The following is a 27,123-nucleotide window of genomic DNA, read 5'->3' on the forward strand; positions in this document are numbered from 1 at the left end:
CAATTTTCAATGCTCGCCTGGCCTCAGCTAGCCTCGGTCAAATTTATCAGGTTCCAGTCAGACAATATAACTTCTGTAGCTTACATCAATCATCAGGGGGGGACAAAAAGTTCCCTAGCGATGACAGAAGTATCCAAGATAATTCAATGGGCGGAGACCCATTCTGGTTTCCTTTCAGCGATCCACATTCCCGGAGTAGACAACTGGGAGGCGGATTTCTTGAGCAGATAGACCTTTCATCCGGGGGAGTGGGAACTCCATCTGGAAGTATTCTCATTTTGTTTCGCCAACATCTAGCAGATGTCCCAGACGTACAATCTTTTTGTCAGGCCTGTGTTCAAACCAGTTACTCCTCCTTGGAGTCTTAATTTAGTTCTCAAGGTTCTTCAAGGGGCTCCATTTGAGCCTATGTATTCCCTAGATATCAAGTTGTTATCTTGGAAAGTACTATTTCTGGTTGCTATTTCTTCAGCTCGAAGTGTCTCAGAACTCTCGGCATTGCAGTGCGAGTCCCTTTTTCAGATAAGATGGTGCTAAGGACTAAATTAGGTTTTCTTCCTAAAGTAGTTTCGGATAGGAACATTAACCAAGAAATTGTTGTTCGTTCCTTGTGTCCTAATCCTCCTCCTCAGAAGTAAAGACTTCTACACAATTTGGATGTGGTCCGTGCCTTAAAGTTTTACCCAAAAGCGACTAAGGACTTTCGTCAGTACTCTTCTTTGTTTGTTAGTTTCTGTGGAATAGATTTGCAACGCTGCAACTTGGTCTTCTCTTCATACTTTTTTAACATTTTACAATTTTGACACATTTGCCTCAGCTGAGGCTGTTTTTGGGAGAAAGGTTCTTCGTGCAGTGGTGCCTTCCGTTTAGGTTCCCTGTCTTGTCTCTCCCGTATCATCAGTGTCCTCTAGCTTGGGTATTGTATCCTATAAGTAATGATGATCTCCGTGGACTCATCGTGTCTAAAAAAGGAAAAGAAAATTTATGCTTACCTGATAAATTTATTTCCTTTTTGACACGATGCGTCCACGGCCCACCCTGTTTTTATGTATAGACAGGTTTTGATTTTTTATAAACTCCAGACACCTCTGCACCTTGGCTTTCCTTTCTTTCCTAACTTCGGTCGAATGACTGGAGTGGGAGAGAGGGGATGGGCTATTTAACATATTTCATAAGTAATGATGATCTCCGTGGACTCATCGTGTCAAAAAGGAAATAAATTTATCAGGTAAGCATAAATTTTCTTTTTAAGCAACTTTCTAATTTACTCCTTTTATCAATTCTTCTTCGTTCTCTTGGTATCTTTACTTAAAAAAAGATGGAAAGTAAGCTTAGGAGCCGGCCCATTTTTGGTTCAGCACCTGGGCAGTGCTTGCTGATTGGGTGGCTACATTTAGATACCATTTAGCAAGCACTACCCAGGTGCTGATCCAAAAATGGGCCGACTTCTAAGTTTATATTCCAGCTTTTTTAAATAAAGATACCAAGAGAATGAAGAAAATTTGACAATAGGAGTAAATTAGAAAGTTGCTTATAATTGCTTGCTCTATCTGAATCTTGAAAGTTTAATTTTAACTATACTATCCCTTTAAATGCTTTTAAAGGGACATGAAACCCTATTTTTTTTTTCTTTCATTAATTAGAAAGAGTGTAATTTTAAACAACATTCTAATTTACTTCTATTATCTAATTTGTTTCATTTTCTTGATATTCTTTGCTGAAAAGCATATCTAGATAGGCTCAGTAGCTGCTGATTGGTGCATGCACATAGATGCCTCGTGTGATTGGCTCACCCATATGCATTGCTATTTTTTCAACAAAGGATATCTAAAAAAATAAAACAAATTAGATAATAAAAGTAAACTTGAATGTTGTTTAAAATTGTATTCTCTAACTGAATCATGAAAGAAAAATTTGGGGTTTAGTGTCCCTTTAAATTCTTTTGAACTCCAAGATTTATTTGTTCTTGTTTTTTGATTATTTTTTTATTTTATTTTTAGATTGCTCCCGTTTCAGATGTTTGACTTTTTTCAAGGCTTTTGCAGTGGTCCTGGTTTCAGACTTCCAATTTCTCTACAGTGACTGAGATTTTGGTTCTGTTGATGTTGTAAAAGCTTTCAGAACCTATACATTGTTTTTCAGAGTTAACTTTTTATCACTACTTTGTGACTATGCCCCTATAGGTTCTCTGCTGTTTTCCTAGATTTTTGTTTGTCAGCCTAATTTATTTATGATAAATGTTCTTAAAAAGTGTATATACATTCTGAATCTCTTTCAAATAGTAAATAGTTTAGTTTTTTTGTGTGTATGTTCCTTAAAGGGACAAGAAACCCTAGCTGAACACATCGGTAAGCCAATAATAAGAGGTAAATATGTGCAGCCACCAATCAGCAGCTAGCTCCCATCTCCCAAACCTACCCAGTTATGCTTTTCAACAAAGGATACCAAGATAATGAAGCAAATTAGATTAAAGAAGTAAATTGGAAAGTTGTTTAAAAATTATATGATCTATATTAATCATAAACAAACATTTTTGGGTTTCATGTCTCTTTAAGGCTCCATAATTGGGTAAAAAAAAAAAACGAAGTGTCTGGCCAATTTGACTTTTTTTCTTTAATGCTATTATGAACCCAAGAAACATATATGAATTGTAAAGCTGGGTGAACGTATGCAATGTCTTTGGCACCACAGGCAACATGTGAAAGGAAAGTATTACGCTACTACATTTTCTCTTAATCATTGTGTGCAGATATAGGCTGTATGTGAACTGAAGCTTTCTGGATGGGTTGTGGTGTATGAGACGGTGAGACAAGGCCGTGTAGGCTTCTGTGAACCTATTCCAAACATATACCCCACTATTACCTGAATTTGAAGTATGGAGAAAATAATGAATCTGGAAATATAAATATGTATATTCCATTTAATGTATTTTTGATGTTCTTCACAAATGAAGTATTTTATATAGGTTTACAATCTTGCTCCATTTCATAGTTTAATGTCACTTTAACAACTCATGATTGTGACTTACTGCCAATACATACCAAAAAATGTTCTCTAACTGTCCACTTAAATATTACCTCTATTGGGTAAAATTATTTTTTGTTTTAAAAATGTTAATTTTCTGTACATGTTGCAGATGTCACAGCTATTATTTTCGTGGTGGCCAGTAGCAGCTATAATATGGTGATACGAGAAGATAATCTGACCAACAGACTCCAAGAAGCATTAAACCTATTCAAGAGCATCTGGAACAATAGGTGAGGAGCTTTGTTTACTGAAAACACCTTGATCACTGAGAAATGGTCCTACTTTAGAACAAAACTACTAGAGCAACATAAACTCTTAATACCAATTTGATTGTTTATGACTTATTCTGACTTGGATTTGCTTTCCTTTACATTGTAGAGCATTCTACTCTGTCTTTATTCAGATTCTGGTGCAATACATTTTCTCTATCTGGAGTGGTTAAAATATCCACCATATAAACTCCATCATGACATCTCATAGTCATTAGATGACTGTCATGCAGTCCACCTATCCTACAACATAAACTCCTGGACTTGATCCAAGGAAATCATGACCTGTGTTTCTACCCTAAGTGTGTAACTTTTAAGCTGATCACCCCTATGACAGCATATGTCTAGGAACAAGTGGTATTTGGATCCATAGATTTAACCTGTACATTTGCATGCACTTTGTGTTTGAGTTGTCATGTTCTACACCATCTACAGCCTGCTGAGTTTTCTTAAGTGTTTAGATGTTAATTGGTCAGGATTCTGCCTCTACTTATACTTGATTTACATACTTTACATAGACACTACATTCTCTCTACAGTTTCTAGCCATTTGGTGCAATGTTTGTCATAAAGGTGGTGATAGTCCATGAGCCATTACTCCTGGAAATTCCACTGCTGGCCACTATTAAGCGGTAAACATTACCAGAACTCCAAGAGTGCTTGAAAACCCTTCCACCTCACTGGTAAAGTAGTCTTATCTTTGCCTTCACAGGAGGAAGGTGAATAATTTTGGTCTCCCCTCAGAGAGCTACTCTTTGGACAGAGGGAAGTTTATGGAGTATTGGGTAGTGGTACAATTAAACCCAGTTGGAGTTAGTCACAGGCCTACCACAAGTGTTGCGGGCACTGTTCCCTTAGCCTCCTCCTGTTGAATCGTCATTATACTCTACATACTTAGATTCTCTGCTGTCACATTTACAGCACTGGCTATCTACTAGAAGCAGTTTTTTCTGCAGTGGGTAAATCTGAGTTGGTGACTGTCAGTAGTTTCAGAATTTTCCACAAAAAATGCTAGCTGGGTCGCATGATACAGTAGCCAGGTGGGGGTAGTGTAATATTTTCTAAGTTAACATTTTCTGCTATCCAAAGAACAAAATAATTGCATAATTTAGCATACATTTATTTAATGGTAATTTGTGCAATAAACAATTTAAACATTTTAATATCGGCTAATTTTAGGTTAATATTGTCTTAATTGTTTGCTGCGGGTCAGTGGTCAGTGGTGCACACACTTAAAAAGGCCTTGGGGAGAACACGGAGTTTGTGTGTTGGGACTTGCATAGCCTATAGGTTATATTACATGTAATGTTGTGCATCATAGCCAGTAGACTATTATTACAGGCATTTTAATTCCACTTTGTTATGAATGGGACTTTTGATGGGCTTGGACATGAATTTTGTTAAATACACCTTTAATTTAACTGTTCTGTTTTCCATCTAAAGGGGGGAGGAGAGTCCACGGCTTCATTCATTACTGTTGGGAATTAAGAACCTGGCCAACAGGAGGAGGCAAAGACACCCCAGCCAAACGCTTAATTACCTCCCCCACTTCCCTCATCCCCCAGTCATTCTTTGCCTTTCTTCACGGGAGGACGGCAGAGAAGTGCTGAAGACCGGAGTAGTCTCTTATGGAGGGTAGTACTCTTCGGAATGGGACTTGAGTTTTAAGTAGTCCTGTCAGCCTCTCAGTGAGAGCCTGGGTGAAAGTTAGAGTCCGGAGATGCAGGGAGAGTCTTTCTGCAAACCCATCCCGACTCATATTAACAGCTCCACAAGCAATCAGCGTGGACGAGTTTCGCTGCCTGCTTTTTACACTCAAGTCCATGTCAGGAGCGAGGCTACTAACCTGTCACACTTGAAGGGCTGTGTTCCTGTTCTACGGCGTAGATTCTGGTAAGATTGTTTCATTTTTATTACATAATAACATGAAAAACAGGGTCACAGTGTGACGCATTTTATCTTTAAAGAACCCTGGAAAAGGGATTATTGAACAGGGGGGATTATTGAACAGGGGGGTTTTATACATGATATTGTTTGTGTCATTGCTGCGTTATTCAGGTGACTTACGGGAGTATGGCACGGCCCTTTTTTGGTGCGTATTCTCCTTAGGCAGGGGCGGTTCTTGCCGAGCATTCCAGGTGTCCGGGTGTGGCTATCTATCTTCCTCTGTTGATCAGCGGAGCAGGAGGCGAAACGGTTTCTGTAGTCCGGGTCATAGGAGGTGGTGAGTGCACCGGCCATTGGAGGTTATAAAGGTGCCTATTTATTAAGTTAATTTAGTCTTTATTATCAGCGCTAGCTACGGAGGACTCTGACGCGTTAGAGGGCTCGCCCTCTTTAACTAGGTCTCAATCCTGTGTTTATTGTGAGGAGCTTCTGGTAGATCAGCCTGCTCAACTATGTTCTACATGCCTTAATAAAGTTACGACATCTAAGAGCAAATGGCTGTCTAGTACTACTGAGCCGTCCACCTCTGAGGTGTCCCCGTCCCGTTAGGTGTGTTCCCTGCATCCATCTCCTATTGCACTTGCAGTGCCCCAGGGTCCAACCATTACTCCTGCGGGAGAGATTCCTTGGCCGTCAGATATGGCGGATCAACTGCAAATGGCGGTATCGAAAGTAATCCATGCCTTACCACGTTCTGCTAAGTGCAAGCGTAGGGCGTGTCATTGAGGCCCGACCCAGGTATTGTCTACGCCTGTGGAAAATTCTGAGGCGTTATACGATGACGAAGCCCACTCCGACTCTTCAGAGGAGGCCCCTTCTAGGTCGGAGGCGGAGGAGCCTGACTTTAGGTTTAGGATGGAAAATTTTTGCTTTTTACTGAGTCAAGTGCTTGCTACTCTGGAGGTTCTGGAACCAAAACTTCCAGAAGAACCTGTGATTCCTAAGTTTGATAAGGTATATGAGGACCGGGTGGTGCCTCAGGCCTTCCTGGTTCCTGTTAAGGTGGCAATTCCTTTTCCCCTTCTTCCTTTAAGAAACTTTTCCCCGTCCCGGACTCTCAGCTGGAGCTGTGGGGTACTGTCCCTAAGGTGGATGATGCTATCTCCACGCTCGCGAAGCGGGCAACTATTTCCCTTGAGGATAGTTCATCGTTTAAGGAGCCCATGGATGAAAAGCTGGAAAACCATGTTAAGGAAAATGTTTCAACACACAGGTTTTGTTTTTCAGCCGGCGTTGCCCAAGTTGCGACATATTGGTGTGAATCCCTGTGTGAAATGGTCGAGAGGGAGACTTCCATCAACGAGATACAGGACAAGATTAAGGTGCTGAAGATCGCCAATTCTTTCATATGTGATGCCAATATTCGCCTGAACGCTAAGGTGTCAGGTTTTTCTGTTTTAGCTTGCAGGGCTCTGTGGCTAAAGTTTTGGTCTGCGGACATGACCTCTAAGTTGAGGCTGTTGACCCTATCTTTTCAAGGAAAGATTGTTCGGTCCAGGATTGGATTTGATCATATCCACAGTTACGGGAGGCAAGAAAGCTTTCCTACCGCAGGATAAGAAGGCTGAGCCTAAAGGATCTACCTTTCGTGCGGACAAGGCCCAGCGCCAGCAGCCCGCCGCGAAAGCGGACCAGTCCAAGGGAACATGGAATCCGGCTCATTCTTGGAACAAGTCTAAGCATAGCAAGAAGCCCGCTGAGACAAAATCGGCATGAAGGGGCGGCCCCCGACCGGTCTTTGGACCAAGTAGGGGACAGATTATCCCTCTTCTCAGAAGCATGGTTGCAGGACATTGTCACCCAGGGCTACAGGATAGGGTTCAGATTCCATCCGCCCAGGGGCAGATTCCTCCTATCAAACCTGTCTTCAAGCCCGGAAAAGAGAGAAGCCTTTCTAGAATGTGTGAGAGATCTCTCCTCTCTAGGTGTCATCGTACCAGTACCCCAAGCAGAAAGGGGTCTAGAGTACTATTCAAATCTTTTTGTGGTTCCAAAGAAGGGCACATTCCGCCCGATTCTGGACCTAAAGTGTTTAAACAAGTTTCTGAGTGTTCCATCGTTCAAAATGGAAACAATCAGATCTATTCTGCCCCTAGTTCAAGAGGGACAGTTCATGACAACCATAGACTTGAAGGACGCTTACCTTCATGTGCCAATCCACAGGGACCACTTCAAGTTCCTGAGATTTGCGTTTCTGGACCAACACTTCCAGTTTGTGGCCCTTCCTTTTGGTCTGGCGATGGCCCAGAGAGTCTTCACAAAGGTTCTGGGGGCGCTACTTGTCGTGGCCAGAGGCATTGGTGTGGCGCCCTATCTGGACGACATCCTAGTCCAGGCACCATCGCTCAGTCTCGCAGAGGATCATCAGAGGGCTCTTCTTTTGCTCCAATATCACAGTTGGAAGATCAACTCGGGAAAGGGTTCCCTGATTCCCATCAACAGGGTGGAGTTCCTGGGTACGATAATAGACTCATGTCCATGAAAATTTTTCTCACAGACCGTCGACGCAGGAAGATTGCGTCCTCTTGTTTTGCCCTTCTGTTCTCCTCAAGCCCTTCGGTGGCTCAGTGTATGGAGGTGATCGGACTCCTGGTTTCCAGCATAGACGTCGTTCCATTCGCCAGGTTCCATCTCAGACCTCTTCAATTGTGCTTGTTAAGACAGTGGAACGGCGATCATTCAGATCTATCATAGCAGATATCCATGGATGCTCGGATCTCCCTCTTGTGGTGGATCCGTCCGGAGCAACTGTCCATAGGGACATCCTTCTTGAGACCTTCCTGGGAGATTGTCACCACGGATGCGAGTCTGGCAGGATGGGGAGCCAGGATGGCACAAGGAAAATGGTCCTGGGAGGAGTCTCTCCTTCCGATTAAATATTCTGGAATTCCGAGCAATCTACAATGCTCTGAAGGCATGGCCTCTTCTAGGGTCGTTCAGCTTCATCAGATTCCAGACTGACATTACCTCAGTGGCTTACATCAACCACTGGGGGGTACGAGGAGCCTCTCTAGCTATTAGCGCTGTGGAACCTGTTGGCCCTCTACAAATACCTGATAATAATAATAAAAAATATGAGGGAGGTGTCTCGGATCTTAGAGTGGGCGGAGTCCCACAGCTGCTCGCACTCAGCGATTAACATTCCAGGTGTGGACAACTGGGAAGCAGACTTTCTCAGCAGGCAATCCTTCCATCCGGGGGAATGTTTGCATCACCCCATAGTGTTTGCTGAGATTTGTCTCAGGTAGGGAATGCCGGAGATAGATCTCATGGCGTCCTGACTCAATTGCAAGCTACCCTGATACGGATAGAGGTCCAGGGATCTCCAGGCAGATCTAATAGATGCCTTAGCGGTGCCTTGGGGGTTCAGCCTAGCTTACCTTTTTCCACAGTTACCACTTCTACCACGTGTTGTGGCATGCATCAAACAGGAGCGAGCTTCGGTCATTCTGATTGCTCCATTGTGGCCGCAGAGGATGTGGTTTGCGGATCTGGTCGGGATGTCTCTTGGCTAAGAATATGAATTTAGCAGTCCTGACCAGGATTGTTTTGTGGTTTAAAATCATGGTCAGCTGACATGGTTTCTATATTTACTCTCTTTTTTTTTTTTCCCCTCTTCTTCTTAAATGGAAAGAGTCCACAGCTGCATTCATTTCTTTTGGGAAATAAGAACCTGGCCACCAGGAGGAGGCAGACACACCCCAGCCAAAGGCTTAAATACTCCTCCCATTCCCCTCATCCGACAGTCATTCTTTGCCTTTCGTCCCAGGAGGTTGCCAGTGACGTGTCAGAATTTAATTTGTCTCTTATGGAAGGTTGTACTCTTCGACATGGGACAGGAGTTTTAAGTAATCCTGTCAGTCTCTCAGTGAGGGCTTGGATGAAAGTCTGAAGATGCAGGAAGAGTCTTTCTGCAAAACCATCCCAACTCATTTTAACAGCTCCTCAAGCAATCAGCGTTGTCTAACTTAGCTCCGCTGCCTGCTTTCTTCTCTCAAGTCCATGCCGGAGGCGATGCTACTATGTGTCACACTTGAAGGGCCGTTCCTGTTCCACGGCGTAGATTCTGGTAAGATCGTTTCATTTTCTTTCTTCGTGAATGTACTGTACTAATGTTTTCCTGAGAGGCTACCACCTTGCGGGACTAACTTAACCTGTGACTTTGTGGCTTGTGGAAGGTGCTGCCTTTTAGCCTTTTCCCCTTCTTGGGTGAGAGCTTAGTCTCCTTTTTATGCAGATGCGGTCCTTTTCTTAAGGCTTTTCCTGGTTCAGGAGATGGGACCTAGGAGTTTCCCTAGCTGAGAGGGATATTCTCTCTGTTTCGTGCCATTTGGAGTCTTGCTGGCTCAGTGTTAAGACTAAGTTGGACCTTTTTGCTAGATCCTTTGGGTCTACGGTTCTGTTGTCTGTTCTAAGGAGTCGGATGACACCCGTGCTCTGTTGGATTGGCTGTGGCCATTCTCCGCTCGTTTTGAGCTGATTTTGGGGATCCTTTGTTCCCCTGTTTCAGACCTGCCATTTGCTGGGGCTAACCCAGCTGGGAGTGGGTTCTGAAAGTCGTTATCTTCAGGATCTCGGTGGGCATAGTAGCTAGCTAACTCCCTAACCTTACAAGCAGAGGGTCTAGGATTGATCCTCCTCGGGTTCTGGGTGTCACTTCTTTATCTTGGGGGACCTCATGTGGAGGTTGTGATCCCTCCTTTTTTGGAAGACCTGTGGGATAGGTCTGGCGGCTTGGATTGCCTGCCCTCTGTCTGGGAGTTGTATTTTGCAATCGTTTTTTTTGCTGGATGCTTTTGCTCTCAGAAAGTATTCTCTGTGTCATCCTAAGGATGGCAGCGTGTTTTTTGACTCAGGGTTTTTAGTCTGGGTCTGTTAAAGTTTTTTGTAGTGGAGTACTTCAGTGTTCCATGTTTGGACTATGTGAGGATTCCGTCTTCTGTTGTCTTTTGGTGCTTTGGCACGACGTTTGAGAGAGAGTTTTCTCTGTTCCTATGCCTGGTCCTATACCTCCAGTTTTTCCTGGTCTAGGCGTAGTCTCCCCTTGTCTGTCGGACCCATTTGGGCCCTTCTGATCTGGGCTCGCTTTGGGGGGGTTTTCCTTATGGATTGTGACCTTTCGTTTTTTTCCTTCGGTTCTTCTGATCCTATCCCTTTATGGAGTTTCGGCTGGTGTTCCCTTCTTTAGTGAGGGGTGAGTGGTGAGGGACCGACTGTTGGGCGACGGTGTCTCCTAGAGGCCTGTTAGCTCAGTTGAGTCCAATTCTGCGGTCCCTAGCTAGGCTCTGGACTACCTGCGGGTCAGTGTCCTCGGGGCTTTTTCCTTTTAAAGTTTTCTCGGCTTCGCTCGATGCTGGGTTTTTTGTGAGCAGTTGTTTCAGTCTTGGGGCCCTCAGGATGATCCGCCTAATGTACCCTCCCATTTTGGCATTCATTGTCCTCTATAGCTTGGGTATTGTTTTCCCAAAAATAATGAATGCAGCTGTGGACTCTTTCTATTTAAGGAGAGTCCACCGCTCCCCACCCGTAATTTTTTATGTGGGGCGTCCTTATTTTATTCTTGTGGCACCTTTCACCCTGTTATTTCTTCTACTGTTCCTTGTTCCTCAGCAGAATGACTAGGGGATGAGGGGAGTGGGAGGAGTATTTAAGCCTTTAGCTGGGGTGTCTTTGCCTCCTCCTGGTGGCCAGGTTCTTATTTCCCAAAAGTAATGAATGCAGCTGTGGACTCATTCCATCATAAAAAAAGAAAATTATCAGGTAAGCATAATTTATGTTTTTCTGGGGAACATTTATGTTTGTGCCTGTTCTGGATGCTATTGGTCTGGAGGTACAAGAACGTTTCTCCCTCAGGAAAAGAAGACTAAGGGTAAGATCCGGGCTAACACTTTTCGTACCTTTCATCAATCTAGGAACCAAAAGTACTTCTCTCCTGCTCAGAAAGATGGCTCTTCACGATTTTCCAATTCAAACTGGAACAAGTCTGAACAGTCTAAGAAACCTGCCTCCTCTACTAAGTCACCATGAAGATGCGGCCTCTAATCCAAAACGTCTATAATGGGGTTTATTACGCCATTTTCAGTGGGTTTGCTTTCGATCTGCCTCCCAGGGGAAGGTTTCTTCTGTCTCCTGTTCAGAAAAATCCTATAAAGGCGAGAGCCTTTTTTCAGTCAGTCTTGGATCTGGAATCTATGGGGGTAATAGTCTCAGTTCCAAAGTCGGAAAAGGGCCAGAGGTTTTATTCCAAACCTCTTCATTAATCCCAAGAAGGAGGGAACTTATAGACAAGTTTCTCAGGGTTCCTACTTTTAAGATGGAGACAATTCCGACTATTCTTGCTCTTGTTCAACATGGGTATGTTATGTCTACAATAGATTTGAAGGATGCTTATCTTCATATCCCTATTCACAGGGATCATCATCAGTTTCTAATATTTGCATTCCTGGACAACCACTTTCAATTAACTGCGCTTTGGTCTTGCTACTGCTCCCAGACTTTTTTTTTAAAAAAAAGTGTACTGGAAATGCTCAGTAGTAAGAGCTCAGGGTAATTTGGCAGTTGCTTACCTGGACATTATCTTGGTACAGGCTCCATCTTTACATTTAGCAGTATCTCATACCACAATACTCTTGTTTCTTCAGAAGCATGGTTGTAGAATCAATTTTCCAAAAATGTATCTTTCTCCTAGGTGTCTTAATAGATTCAATCTCCATGAGACTTTCCTTGCTAGAGCAAAGAAGGCTGAAGTTAGTTTAAGCTTGTTAAAATCTTCAGTCAGTTCCTTTTCCCTTTGTAGCTCTTTGCATGGAGGCGTTAGGTCTGATGATAGCAGCATCAGATGCTATTCCATTTGTTTATTTTAAATTGAGACCTCTCCTGCTTAGTGTGCTTCCTCAGTGGTACAAGGATTATACTCCTCTTTCTCAGAAAATCCTTCAGAAATCTACTGTTATAGGGGCATTCTTTGTTCATCTGAATTGGACTGTGTTCAGGACAGACGCAAGTCTTTCGGGTTAGGGTGCAGTCTGGGGGGGGGGTCTCACAGTGAGGTTTCCTATAAATGTTCTGGAACTGCATGCAATCTTCAGAGCTCTCCAGAGCTGGCCTCTCTTGAAAAGAGACTTAAGTGTGTTTCCAATCGGACAGTGTCACAGCGTTGGCTTGCTTCAATCATCAAGGGGGAACTCGTACTTTCCTGGTGATGAGGGAGGTGTCTTGGATTTTTTACCTGGGTAGAGAGCCATTTCTGTACAATCTCTGCAGTCCATATTCCAGGGGTGAGAAATTGGAAAGCAGACTTTCCCAGTTGCCAGTTACTTCATCCGGGAAAATGATCTCTTCATCTGTAACAGATTTTGGATCCATAGGGTCTTCCAGAAATAGATCTGCTGGCATCTTGGTTAAAGTCTAGTCAAAATTAAACTTTCATGATTTAGATAGAGCATGCAATTTTTAAACAACTTACCAATTTACTTTTATCTCTGGGAGACCTCAAAGACCCACAATCTGATTTGAACAAATCCGGTTGAAGATACCATTCCCCTGGATGTAGAGATTGTCACTGTTGTGATATTGTCCGTTTGGAGATGGGACACTTCAATAGGGGCTAAGCCTGAAGAGTCCTGAAAAGAAATCAGAGTTCTAGAATATTTATTGGCAACCTTGCCTCCCGAGGATTCCAAACTCCCTTTACACCGAGACCCCAAACAACTCCCCAACCTAAAAGACTTGCATCTGTAGTGATCACAGTCCAGGTAGGACAAGCAAAAAAAGCCCCATGAATAATGAACCGATGATCCAGCCACCAAGACAGAGACTGACTTGTACTGGGATCCAGAAATATTTGAGACAGCCAAATATGATCCCTGCACCATTGACAAAGCATACAAAGCTGAAGAGGTCTTATGTGAAAACGAGCAAACAGAATTACATCTGAAGCTTCAATCATGAGGCCTAGAGGAATGTGGATCATAAGTTACACAACTCTTGTGGATAAGAGTAAAGTTAAGATGCTTAGAGGTATATGATTTGTGTTATTTCAAGGTTTCAAGCAATAGGAATTTTCTAATTCTATTACTGATATCAGAGTTTGTTCAGTTAGAAGCTTTCTTTGCCACTAACGGGCAATGATTCAAAATCCTAGGTTTTTAACAATTTCTCTGCCTCTTGGTGGTTTTGACTGTTTCAAAACCACCAGACTTGCCTCTCCCTTTCCTTAGTCCAATGCTGTTTTCTGCAGACGTTTCAACCTGGGATAGATAGCGCAAACTAGTAATTAGATCAGATGACCATCTTGTGCTTTCATCTGATCAAATAAACTGCTTTCCATTAACAAAGTCTTTAGTATACTGGGTCTATTTATATACCCATTGTATAAAGTGTATATGGGCAACGTTTATTTGGATTGGCTTGTTTGCATCGGTACTTCAAATTATTGAATAAATGCACTTTAATTGAGCTTGCTTAGCTTGGTATTTCTTTTACAGGTATTCCCTTTGACTTATTAAAGGGATACTGTGGTAATTTTTTATTATATTTTGAAATACTACCCCAATTCTAAAAAAAGCTGACAGTATGAAAAATGCAAAAAAAAAAAAAAGTTATTTAAAAATTAAATTCTCCCTGTACTATATTGAAAACACTTTAACACATTATTTGATGTTTTACCTTGTGATTTCAATGTGTATTTGAAACTATACACTCATTTCAAATCTGATGACTGCAACACATTCCAAAATAGTTTTGAAAGGGGCAATTTAGGACTAATCGCGATGTGACAAGTTGAAATATGAAGTTGATGGGAAACAGGTGAGGCAATTGTGTAATAATAGTATATAAGGAGCCTCCAAAAAAGGCCTAGTCCTTCAAGAGCAAAGATGGGTCGAGGCTTGCCAATCTTCCAACAGATGCGTCAGTGAATAATCCAACACTTTGAGAGCAACATTCCCCAAAGACAAATCTGTTGGGTTTTAGGCATTTTACCTTCTGCAGTGCACAATATAATTAAAAGATTCAAGGAATCCGGTCAAATCTTGGTGCGTAAAGGGCAAGGCCCAAAACCAAAGAGGAAAAGGACCATCTAAACTGTTATCAGCGTCTGGTCCAAAAGCCAGCGTCTCTCTCGTGGTATGGGGGGGTGTCAGTGCCCATGGCATGGGTAACTTGCACATCTGTGAGGGCACCATTAATGCACAAAGATATGTATACATTTTGCCATCCAGACGTAGTCTTTTCCTGGGGCATCCCTGCATTTTCCAGCAGGACACGGATGAAGGGAGGGAACAAGTCAGGTAACCTAAACGGAAGGCACCACTGCTTGTAAAACCTTTCTCCCAAAAATAGCCTCCGAAGAAGCAAAAGTATCGAATTTGTAAAATTTGGCAAATGTATGCAGTGAAGACCAAGTCGCTGCCTTACAGATCTGTTCAACAGAAGCCTCATTCTTGAAAGCCCATGTGGAAGCCACAGCTCTAGTAGAGTGAGCTGTAATTCGTTCAGGAGGCTGCCTTCCAGCAGTCTCATAAGCCAACCGGATGATGCTTTTCAGCCAGAAAGACAGAGAGGTCGCAGTCGCCTTTTGACCTCTCCTCTTGCCAGAATAGACGACAAACAAGGACGATGTTTGTCTGAAGTCTTTAGTTGCTTTTAGATAAAACTTCAAAGCACGAACCACATCAAGATTGTGTAACAGACGTTCCTTGTTAGAAACTGGATTAGGACACAGAGAAGGAACAACTATTTCCTGGTTAATATTCTTATTGGAAACCACTTTTGGAAGAAAACCAGGTTTGGTACGTAAAACGACCTTATCTGTATGAAACACCAGATAGGGTGAATTACACTGCAAAGCAGACAATCCAGAAACTCTTCTAGCAGATGAAATAGCTACCAAAAACAAAACTTTCCAAGATAGTAACTTAATATCTATGGAATGTAGAGGTTCAAACGGAACCCCTTGAAGAACTGAAAGAACTAAATTTAGACTCCATGGAGGAGCCACAGGTCTGTAGACAGGCTTGATTCTGACTAAAGCCTGTACAAACGCCTGAACATCTGGCATGGCTGCCAGGCGCTTGTGTAACAAAACAGACAGAGCAGATATCTGTCCTTTTAAGGAACTAGCTGACAGACCTTTCTCCAATCCTCCTTGGAGAAAAGATAGTATCCTTGGAATCCTAATCTTACTCCATGAGTAAACCTTGGATTCGCACCAGCCAAGATATTTCCGCCATATCTTATGGTAAATTTTCCTGGTGACAGGCTTTCTAGCCTGGATCAGAGTATCTATAACTGATTCCGAAAACCCACGCTTAGCTAGAATCAAACGTTCAATCTCCAAGAAGTCAGTTGCAGAGAGACTAGGTTTGGATGTTCGAATGGACCTTGAATTAGAAGGTCCTGCCTCAAAGGTAGCTTCCATGGTGGAACCGATGACATATTCACCAGGTCTGCATACCAAGTCCTGCGTGGCCACGCAGGAGCTATCAGAATTACCAAAGCCTTCTCCTGTTTGATCCTGGCTACTAGCCGGGGGAGAAGAGGAAACGGTGGAAAGACATAAGCTAGATTGAACGACCAAGGCGCTACTAAGGCATCTACCAATGTCGCCTTGGGATCCCTGGACCTGGACCCGTAACGTGGAACTTTGGAGTTCTGACGTGACGCCATCAGATCCAGATCTGGAATGCCCCATAGTTGAGTTAACTGGGCAAAAACCTCTGGGTGAAGTTCCCACTCCCCCGGATGGAAAGTCTGACAACTCAGATAATCCGCTTCCCAGTTGTCCACTCCTGGGATGTGAATTGCTGATAGATGGCAGGAGTGATCCTCTGCCCATTTGATGATCTTGGATACCTCCCTCATCGCCAGGGAACTCTTTGTTCCCCCCTGATGATTGATGTACGCTACAGTCGTCATGTTGTCTGACTGAAATCTGATGAATTTGGCCTCCGCTAGTTGAGGCCATGCCTGGAGTGCATTGAATATCGCTCTCAATTCCAAAATGTTTATCGGGAGAAGAGATTCTTCCCGAGACCATAGACCCTGAGCTTTCAGGGACTCCCAGACCGCACCCCTGCCTAAGAGGCTGGCGTCGGTCGTGACAATGATCCACTCCGGTCTGCGGAAACTCATTCCCTGAGACAGGTGATCCTGAGACAACCACCAGAGGAGTGAGTTTCTGGTTTTCTGGTCCATTTGTATCTATTATTGTTCCCAGGAAGGGAACCCTTGTGAACGGGGACAGAGAACTCTTTTCTATGTTCACCTTCCACCCGTGAGACCTTAGAAAGGCTAGAACAATGTCCGTATGAGCCTTTGCTTTGTGAAAGGACGACGCTTGTATTAAAATGTCGTCTAGGTAAGGTGCTACTGCAATGCCCCTTGGCCTTAGCACCGCTAGAAGGGACCCTAGCACCTTTGTGAAAATTCTGGGAGCAGTGGCCAATCCGAAGGGAAGAGCCACGAACTGGTAATGCTTGTCCAGAAAGGCGAACCTCAGGAACTGATGGTGATCTTTGTGGATAGGAATATGCAGGTATGCATCCTTTAAGTCCACGGTAGTCATATATTGACCCTCCTGGATCATTGGTAAAATTGTCCGAATGGTTTCCATTTTGAATGATGGAACTCTGAAGAATTTGTTTAGGATTTTTAAATCCAGAATTGGCCTGAAAGTTCCTTCCTTTTTGGGAACTACAAACCGGTTTGAGTAAAATCCCAGTCCTAGTTCTGCTGTTGGAACTGGGTGTATCACTCCCATTTTTAAAAGGTCTTCTACGCAATGTAAGAATGCCTGTCTCTTTATCTGGTCTAAAGATAAGCGAGACATGTGGAACCTTCCCCTTGGAGGAAGGTCCTAGAATTCTAGAAGATACCCCTGAGAGACAATTTCTAGTGGCCAGGGGTCCGGAACATCTCTTGCCCAAGTCTGAGCAAAGAGAGAAAGTCTGCCCCCTACTAGATCCGGTCCCGGATCGGGGGCTACCCCTTCATGCTGTCTTGGTAGCAGCAGCAGGCTTCTTGGCCTGTTTACCCTTGTTCCAGCCTTGCAATGGTTTCCATGCTGGTTTGTGCTGGGATGCATTACCCTCTTGCCTAGTGGCTGTAGAGGTGGAAGCCGGTCCGTTCCTGAAATTGCGCAAGGAACGAAAATTAGACTTATTTTTAGCTTTGAAAGGTCTATCCTGTGGAAGGGCATGGCCCTTTCCCCCAGTGATATCTGAAATAATTTCTTTCAACTCTGGCCTGAATAGGGTCTTACCCTTGAAAGGAATATTTAAGCAATTTTGTTTTGGACGACACATCCGCCGACCAAGATTTTAACCAAAGCGCTCTGCGCGCCACGATTGCGAAACCAGAATTTTTCGCCGCTAATTTAGCTAACTGCAAAGCGGCATCTGTAATGAAAGAATTAGCCAACTTCAGGGCGTGAATTCTGTCCTTGACTTCATCATAAGAAGTCTCCTTCTGGAGCGAGTTTTCTAGTTCCTCAAACCAAAAAGCCGCTGCAGTGGTTACAGGAATAATGCAAGAAATTTGGTTGAAGAAGAAAACCCTGTTGAACAAAAAATTTCTTACGTAAACCTTCTAATTTTTTATCCATAGGCTCTTTGAAAGCGCAACTGTCTTCTATTGGTATAGTCGTGCGCTTAGCTAGAGTTGAAACTGCCCCCTCTACCTTAGGGACCGTCTGCCACACGTCCCTTCTGGGGTCAACAATTGGGAACATTTTCTTAAATATAGGAGGGGGAACAAAAGGTACACCTGGCTTCTCCCACTCCTTAGTCACGATATCCGCCACCCTCCTAGGTATCGGAAACGCATCAGTGTGTACTGGGACCTCTAAGAATTTGTCCATTTTACACAATTTTTCTGGGACCACCAAAGGGTCACAATCATCAAGTGTAGCTAGGACCTCCTTAAGTAGGGCGCGGAGGTGTTCTAACTTACATTTAAATGCTATGGTATCAGGCTCTGCCTGCTGAGAAACTTTTCCTGTGTCAGAAATTTCTCCCTCAGACAGGCCCTCCCTCACCGCCAAGTCAGATTGATGTGAGGGCACTACAGATAAATTATCCTCTGCGTCTGCTTGCTCATTTTCTGTATTTAAAACTGAGCAATCACGCTTCCTTGGAAAAGCTGGCAGTTTGGATAAAAATGCTGCGAGAGAATTATCCATTACTGCCGCTAACTGTTGCATAGTAATAGCAATTGGTGCGCTAGATGTACTGGGCATCGCTTGCGCGGGCATAGCTGGTGTTGACACAGAAGGAGGGGATAGCGGGCTATCATCACTACCTTCAGCTAAAGAATCATCTTGGGCTATATCTTTAAGCGTGATTGTACGGTCCTTAAGCTGTTTGGACGCTATGGCACACTTCACACATAAATTTAATGGGGGAACCACCTTGGCCTTTGAACATACAGAACATAGGCTATCTGAAGGGTCAGACATGTTTGACAGACTTAAACAGAACTTCAATGCAATAAAAATTATTTTTGACAAAAACGTTACTGTGTCTTTAAATAATAAAAGTGCACACTTATTACTGAAACATCAAAAAAACCATCAAATAAACATCCGATTTTAATGAAATTTTCACCACAGTGTCTTAATGCTTTGAAAAGATTGCACACACATTTTCAGACCAATTAACCCCTTAATGCCCAAACCGGAGCTAATAACAGCAGTTAACCGGTTAAAAACACTACAGTACAATGCCACAGCCTCTACTGTGGCTTTTACCTTCCTTAGGGATTATTTAAGTAGGAAATAAGCCTCTCTGAAGTCCTTTCTGATGCCTCTGGACTCCCCACGTGAAGCAGCATGAACTGCCTAGTCAAAACAACTGCGCAATTGAGGCGCGAAAATGAGGCCTCCTCCCTCTTCATTCCAGAGTGGAGGGGCCTTTCTGACTAGATTAGGTGTCCAAAAAAGTGCCAGGCACAAATTAAACCCCATAAGTGTTTTAAAGTCTGAAAAAACACCTTATTTATAGTGAAAACATGCTAAAAAGCAATCGATTAAGCCCACAATAGTGTCAACCTGCATAGAGCCCTTAATATAAGCCATAATTTTATACAGAGTCTAAGAAAAATGGTTTACCTATCCCTGAGGGAATTTCTGACAGTCTTCTAGCATTACATGGTCTTGTTAGAAAAATGACTGATCATACCTGAAGCAGTTAAGCCTGCATACTGTTCCCCCCAACTGATGTTCTCTGGTATTCAACAGTCCTGCGTGGGAACAGCAATGGATTTTAGTTACTGGTGCTAAAATCATATTCCTCTCAGCAGAAATCTTCATCACTTTCTGCTTCAGAGTAAATAGTACAAGCCGGCACTATTTTAAAATAACAAACTCTTGATAGAAGAAATAAAAAACTACAACTAACACCACATTCTCTTTACCACCCCCGTGGAGATGCTACTAGTTAGAGCGGCAAAGAGAATGACTGGGGGGCGGAGCCTGAGGGGAGCTATATGGACAGCTCTGCTGTGTGCTCTCTTTGCCACTTCCTGTAGGGATTGAGAATATCCCACAAGTAAGAATGAAGCCGTGGACCGGATACACCAATGTAGGAGAAAAGGGTATCTGCCCTTCGAGATAGAACTGGAGTTTTAAGTAGAAATGTCAACCTCTCAGTGAGAGTATTGATGAAAGTTAGAGTCTGGAGATGCAGGGAAAGTTTTTCTGCGAAACCATCCATACTACTGCTAACAGCTCCTAAGCAATCAGTGTTGACGAGTTTCACTGCATGCTTTCTCCCACTCAAGTCTGTCAGGAGCGCTGCTATAAGACTGTCACACTTGAGAGGCTGTGTTCTGTTCCACAGCATGGATCCTAGAGGTAAGATCGTTTAAATGTTTTATACCTTGATAGGATCCAGGGTTAATATCCTCTGAGGGGGGTTTATTGAACAGTTGGGGTAAATTAATCAGTGTAATAAATAATTATTTACATGCTGCTTTTGTGTGATTTTATTTTCTGGGCTCATAGACTGTGTATTTTTGGCTGGAATAAACAGGTTTCACTTTAGTTTTTGAAAGTGTTGCACAGCTCCTATTAACTTGCTGTACTTTTCATAGCATGTGGTTTATGTTCATTTCCTACATTCCGGCTGAGACTTTAACCTGAGGAGAGCGTTTCTTCTGTTAACTGTTTGGGTCTAGGAGTTGGTGAGTGCTCCAGTCATTGGGAGTAATAAAAAAAAATTGTCGTCCTGTGGGTATAACCTGAGCTATGGACGACTCTGACATGTTCGAAGGTGCTTCTTCTGTACTAAATCATACCTGTTTATATTGTGAGGAGGCCGTGGTTTTCCTGCCCAATCAATTATGTTGATGCCTTAACACCGTTATGAAGTCTAAGAAGGGAGATAAGCCTGCTAAGGCTCTTAGTCCCTCTAAGCCGTCTACCTCTCAGGACTCTGCATCCCATGAGATTACTACCCTTGCTACATTATCCACTCCACATGCAGTTCCCTGTAGCACATCTAATCCTCCATCCGGAGGAGGCCTCCTTCCTGCGGACTTTGCTGCGCAGTTACAAATGGCGATGTCTGTGGCCCTCAGTGCATTACCTCGCTCTAACAAGCGCAAGAGAAAGGTTAAACATAGCTCTCCTGACCCAGAGTCATCTAAATATTTTTCGGATTTAGCTATTATGTCCCAGTTATCCGATGATGAGTTAACCTCTGTAGCTTCAGAGGGTGAACTTTCTGGGTCGGAGTCCTTGGCGTCTAAGCCTCCTGCTGCGGAGGAACAGTCCTTTAGATTTAAAATTGAGCAAATTTTTTTATTAAAGAAAGTTCTGTCTACGTTATGGGTTCCAAAGGCCGTGCTGCCTGAAGAACCTATGATACCTAAATTAGACAGTTTACGAAGACAGGAAAGTTCCTTTGACTTTTCCTGTGTCGGTTAAAATGGCGAACATTTTTAAAAACGAATGGGAAATAATTGGATCTTCCTTTTCCCCCTCATCTACTCTTAAAATGTTGTTCCCGGTCCCAGACTCTCAACTAGATTTGTGGGGCTCCATTCCTAAGGTGGATGGTGCTTTCTCTACGCTTGCTACCACTATACCTCTTGAGGATAGTTCTTCGTTCAGATAGCCGATGGATACGAAAATGGAAACCTTTCTGAGAAAGATGTTTCAGCATACAGGATTTTTATTTCAACTGGAGGCTGCAGTTGCCGCGGTTGATGGAGCAGCTACCTACTAATGCGACTCTTTGTCGGAACTCCTTGAGGTGGAGTCTTCCCTCAAGGATATTCAAGGCAGAATTAAAGCTCTGAGAATTGCTAATTCTTTTATCTGTGATGTGAACATGCAAATTATTCACCTTAATGCAATGGCCTCTGGCTTTGCGGTCCTAGCCCGCCGGACACTCTGGTTGAAGTTTTGGTCTGCGAATATGACTTCTAAGTCCAGACTCCTTTCTCTTCCCTTCAAGGGAAAGATTTTATTTGGTCCAGTCATGGACTCCATTATTTCTACGGTTACCGGAGACAAGGGTGCCTTCCTACCGCAAGATAAGAAGAACCAGTCTAAGAGACAACAATCTTCTAATGTTTGTTCCTTTCGTTCTGACAAAGCCCAACGACAATAATCCTCCTCCAAGCCCGAGCAACCCAAGAAGCCGGCTCAGTCCTGGAATAAGTCCAAGCAGAATAAGAAGCCTTCCAAAAACAAATCGGTATGAAAGGGTGGCCCCCGATCCAGCATTGGATCATGTAGGGGGGCAGACTGTCTCTTTTTTCAGACGCTTGGTTCAGGGACGTACAGGATCCGTGGGTCCTGGAGTTTGTACTCGGATACAAAATAGACTAAGAATCTCATCCGCCCAGGGGCAGATTCCTACTCTCGAACCTGTCTACAGACCAAAAAAGAGGGATGCCTTTCTAGGGTGCATTAGGGACATATCCTCCTTTAGAGTTGTTGTCCCGGTGCCTATCGAAGAAAAAGGTTTGGGGTTTTATTCAAACCTTTTTGTGGTCCCAAAGAAGGAGGGAACTTTCCGCCCAATTCTGGACATAAAGTGTTTAAACAAATTTCTCAGTGTCCCTTCAAGGTGGAAACGATAAGGTCTATCCTTCCTTTAGTTCAGGAAGGCCAGTTTATGACCACTGTAGATCTGAAGGACGCTTATCTTCATGTTCCAATCCACAGGGAACACTTTTAGTTCCTGAGGTTTGCATTCCTGGACCAGCACTTCCAGTTCATTGCCCTTCCAGTTGGCCTAGTTCTAAGAATCTTTACAAAGGTTCTGGGGGCTCTTCTAGCCGTTGCCAAAACTCAGGGTATTTCAGTAGCCCCATACTTAGATGATATTCTGGTGCAAGCACCATCTTGTCGTCTTACGGAAGAATACTCGGAGTCCCTTCTCAGTCTTCTTTGATCACATGGATGGAAGATAAACTTGGCTAAGAGTTCTTATCCCAAGTACCAAGGTGGGATTCCTGGGTGCTATATCCATGAGGATATTTCTAACAGACCAGAGACGTTGCAAGCTAACTTCGGCATGTCTTGCCCTCCCAACCTCCTTGAGTCCCTCTGTGGCTCAGTGTATGGAGGTGTTTGGTCTAATACTGTCCTGCATGGTGCTTATCATTCCTTTTGCCAGGTTCCGTTTCAGAACTTTACAACTGTGCATGCTGAGACAGTGGAATGGAGATCATTCTTATCTGTCTCTACAGATTGTATTAGACAGCCGGTCGAGAGAATCCCTCTCTTGGTGGCTCTGTCCAGATCATCTGTCCCAAGGTGCTTCTTAAGACTATCCTGGGAGACTGTGACTACGGACACAAACCTATCTGGATGGGGAGCTGTTTGGGGTGCCAGGAAGGCACAGAGGTTGTGGACTCAGGAGGAGTCCTCCCTCCCCATCAATTTTGGAACTACGGTCAATCTTCAATGCCTTGAAGGCTTTGCCACTTCTGGATTTGTCCCAGTTTATCAGATCCAATCAGACAATATATCCTCGGTGGCTTACATCAACCATCAGAGGGGAACAATAAGTTCCTTGGCAATGAAGGAAATATCTCAGATTCTGGAATGGGTGGAGGTCCGCAGCTGTTCGCTGTCTGCGATCCACATCCTGGGTGTGGACAACTGGGAGGCAGATTTTCTCAGCCCACAATCCTTCCACCCAGGTGAATGGTCTCTCCATCCCAAGGTGTTTGCTTTGATATGCAGCAAGTGGGGACGCCAGAAATAGATCTCATGGTGTCCCATCTCAATACCAAGCTACCCTGGTAATGGTCAAGGTCGAGGGATCCCCAAGCGGATCTAATTGATGCATTAGCAGTGCCCTGGAGGTTCAAACTCTTATATCTTTTTCCTCCATTACCGCTTCTTTCTCGAGTGGTGGCCCGCAACAAGCAGGAGCGGGTATCACTAATTCTAATTGCTCCATTGTGGCCGTGAAGGACGTGGTTCGCAGATCTAGTGGGGATGTCCTCATCTCCTTCTTGGAATTTACCTTGTCGCAGAGACCTGATGTTACAAGGTCCATTTGTTCATCAAAATCTAGATTCTCTGAGGCTGACTGCGTGGAGAATGAACACTTAGTCTTAGCAAAGAGAGGTTTCTCTGAGGGTGTCATTGATACTCTTATTCATGCTCGTAAATCAGTTACTCTGCGTATCTACTACAACGGGTGGAGGAACTACTTATTCTGGAGTGAAGAGTGTGGGTTTTCCTGGTACAGAGTTATGGTTGCCAGGATCTTATCTTTTCTCCAGGATTGGCTGGAGAAGGGCCTTTCTGCTAGTTCCCTGAGAGGACAGATTTCGGCCCGGTCGGTTTTATTGCACAAGAGGCTGGCTGAGCTTCCAGACGTGCAGTCCTTTAAGGATCTGATTAGGATCAGACCTATGTTTAGATCTGGGGCTCCTCATTGGAGCCTAAATCTTGTTGTTTGTGTTTTGCAACAGGATCCGTTTGAGCCTCTGCATTCCGTTGACATTACATTGTTATCTTGGAAGGTTCTCTTTTTTTATGTCTATTGCCTCTGCGCTCAGAGTTACTGAGATCTCTGCTTTGCGATGTGAGTTCCTTTATCTGATTTTTCATGCAGATAAGGCAGTTTTACGTACTAAATTAGGTTTTCTTCCTAAGGTTGTGTCAAATCGCAACATCAATCAAGAGATTGTGGTTCTTTCCTTGTGTCCTAATCTTTCTTCATCGAAGGAACGTTTACTTCACCATTTAGATGTGGTTCGCGCCTTTAAGTTCTTTCTTCAGGCTACTAAGAAGTTTACAATCTTATTCCTTTTTTGTTGTCTTTTCAGGGAAGTGTAAGGGGCAGAAGGCTACTTCGACTTCCCTATCTTTTTGGTTAATGAGTGTCATCCACTTAGCTTACGAGACAGCAGGACCTTATCCTCCTGATAGGATAATGGCTTATTCCACTAGAACAAGGCCTTTATGGATCAGATTTGTAAGGCGGCTACCTGGTCCTCCTTACATTTCTTTCATGTAATTGGCAAGAGTCCATGAGCTAGTGACGTATGGGATACACATTCATACCAGGAGGGGCAAAGTTTCCCAAACCTCAAAATGCCTATAAATACACCCCTCACCACACCCACAATTCAGTTTTACAAACTTTGCCTCCCATGGAGGTGGTGAAATAAGTTTGTGCTAGATTTCTACGTTGATATGGGCTTCGCAGCAGGCTGAAGCCCGGTTTTCCTCTGAGTGCAGTGAATGTCAGAGGGATGTGAAGAGAGTATTGCCTATTTGAATATCATGGTCTTCCTCTAGGGGATCTATTTCATAGGTTCTCTGTTATCGGTTGTAGAGATTTCTTCTCCTACCTCCCTTTTCAGATCGACGATATACTCTTATATACCATTACCTCTACTGATTCTCGTTTCAGTACTGGTTTGGCTATCTACTATATGTAGATGAGTGTCTTAGGGTAAGTAAGTCTTATTTCTATTTATGACACTCTAAGCTATGGTTGGGCACTTTATATGTAAAGTTCTAAATATATGTGTTAAACTTATATTTGCATACAAATAGAGAAGCGCTCTACCAGGAACGAACAACAGCTCAGTGGCTTGTTCTATGGCGATTTACCACCCGGAAGCAGCCTCTTTTAGACCAGTGTGCTTTTCACAGAAGAAAACTTTCCTGAAGTATATCAGTCTGATCCCGCCAAGGAAGGTCAGTCCAGCCCCGAAATACCAGGCAATTCTCCTCTGAACAAGGAACATGACAACCCCAGACGATCGTTTTGGCCTCCTATGGGCCTCGTCAGTGAGGTGCAGCCACATTCCTCTAAGCACACTGGGCAAGGAGTCTACGTCTGGTTTCCCCCATCACCCATAGGGAGACTTCCCCAGGATCATAATAATTTGCATACAAAGAGAGAAGCGCTCTACCAGTAACGAACAACAGCTCAGTGGCTTGTTCTATGGCGATTTACCACCCGGAAGCAATAGGCGGGATCAGACTGATATACTACAGGAAAGTTCTACTCTGTGAAAAGCATTGCTGGGCTAAAAGAAGTTGCACCCAGGTGGTAAATCGCCATAGAACAGGCTAACAGTGGTATTGAGCTGGTTGTTCGTTCCTGTGAGTGCATTTCTCTCTGTGTGTATTTAGTCTCCCTATGGGAAAAAGGGGAAACCAGACGTGGACTCCTTGCTCAGTGTGCTTAGAGGAATACTGCTACACCTCACTGACGAGGCCCAATGAAGGCCGAAACGATCGTCTGGGGTTGCTGTGTTCCTTGTTCAGAGAGGAATTGCCTGGTATTTCGGCGCTGGACTGACCGTAATAGGCGGGATCAGACTGATATACTACAGGAAAGTTCTACTCTGTGAAAAGCATTGCTGGGCTAAAAGAAGTTGCACCCAGGTAGTAAATCGCCATAGAACAGGCTAACAGTGGTATTGAGCTGGTTGTTCGTTCCTGTGAGTGCATTTCTCTCTGTGTGTATTTAAACTTGTATTTGCCATGATTCAGGATAATCGGTATTCCTTTGTTCAGACTGTCAGTTTAATTTTTTTGGGAAAATGCATATGAATTTATATTTTTCTTACCTTAAAATTTTCAATTGACTTTTTTTTCTAAATTGCGGGCTGTTAGGCTCGCGGGTGCAAAAAATGCTTCAATTTATTGCGTCATTTTTGGCGCAAGATTTTTTTGGCGCAAAAAATTTGTCATTTCCGGCATCAACTATGGTTGCGTCATTTTTGACGTATGTGTGTTATGGACGTTATTGGCGCCAAAAAATATGGGCATCATTCTTGGCGCCACAAATGTGGGCGTTATAGTTGGCGCCAAAATGTGGGCGTCATACTTGGCGCCAGTTTTTTTCACATTATTTCAGTCTCACTTTTTAGTTGCTTCTGGTTTCTGGAGGCTTGTTTTGTTTTGCATTTTTTCCCATTCCTGAAACTGTCATTTAAGGAATTTTGATAATTTTGCTTTATATGTTGTTTTTTCTATTACATATTGCAAGATGTCACTACCTGACCCTGGATCAGAATCTACTTCTGGAAAGACGCTGCCTGATGTCGGTTCTACCAAAGCTAAGTGCATTTGTTGTAAACTTTTGGTAACTGTTCCTCCGGCTGTAGTTTGTGTTAGTTGTCATGATAAACTATCAAACGCAGATAATATTTCCATTAGTAATAATCCATTACCTGTTGTTGTTCCTTCAACATCTAATGTTCAGGATGTTCCTGTTAATGTAAGAGAATTTGTTTCCAATTCTATTAGGAAGGCTCTGTCTGTTATTCCTCCTCCTAGTAAACGTAAGAGGTCTTTTAAAACTTCTCATATTTCAGGTGAATTTTTAAATGACCGCCATCATTCTGACTTATCTATTTCTGATGAGGATCTATCTGGTTCAGAAGATTCT

General features: G+C 43.4%; 1 protein-coding gene across 2 annotated transcripts in view; it reads left to right on the top strand.

Moving 5' to 3' along the window:
* Positions 1-27,123, top strand: part of GNAS (GNAS complex locus) — a 1,129,774-nt gene that overhangs the window by 1,022,938 nt on the left and 79,713 nt on the right. For both annotated transcript variants that reach the window (XM_053705050.1, XM_053705108.1), the window contains exon 9: positions 3,137-3,257. In XM_053705050.1, coding sequence (XP_053561025.1) covers positions 3,137-3,257 — 121 coding nt within the window. The remainder of the gene's footprint in view (positions 1-3,136; positions 3,258-27,123) is intronic.

This window comes from Bombina bombina, chromosome 1 (genome assembly GCF_027579735.1).
Source record: "Bombina bombina isolate aBomBom1 chromosome 1, aBomBom1.pri, whole genome shotgun sequence".
Classification (NCBI taxonomy): Eukaryota; Metazoa; Chordata; class Amphibia; order Anura; family Bombinatoridae; genus Bombina; species Bombina bombina.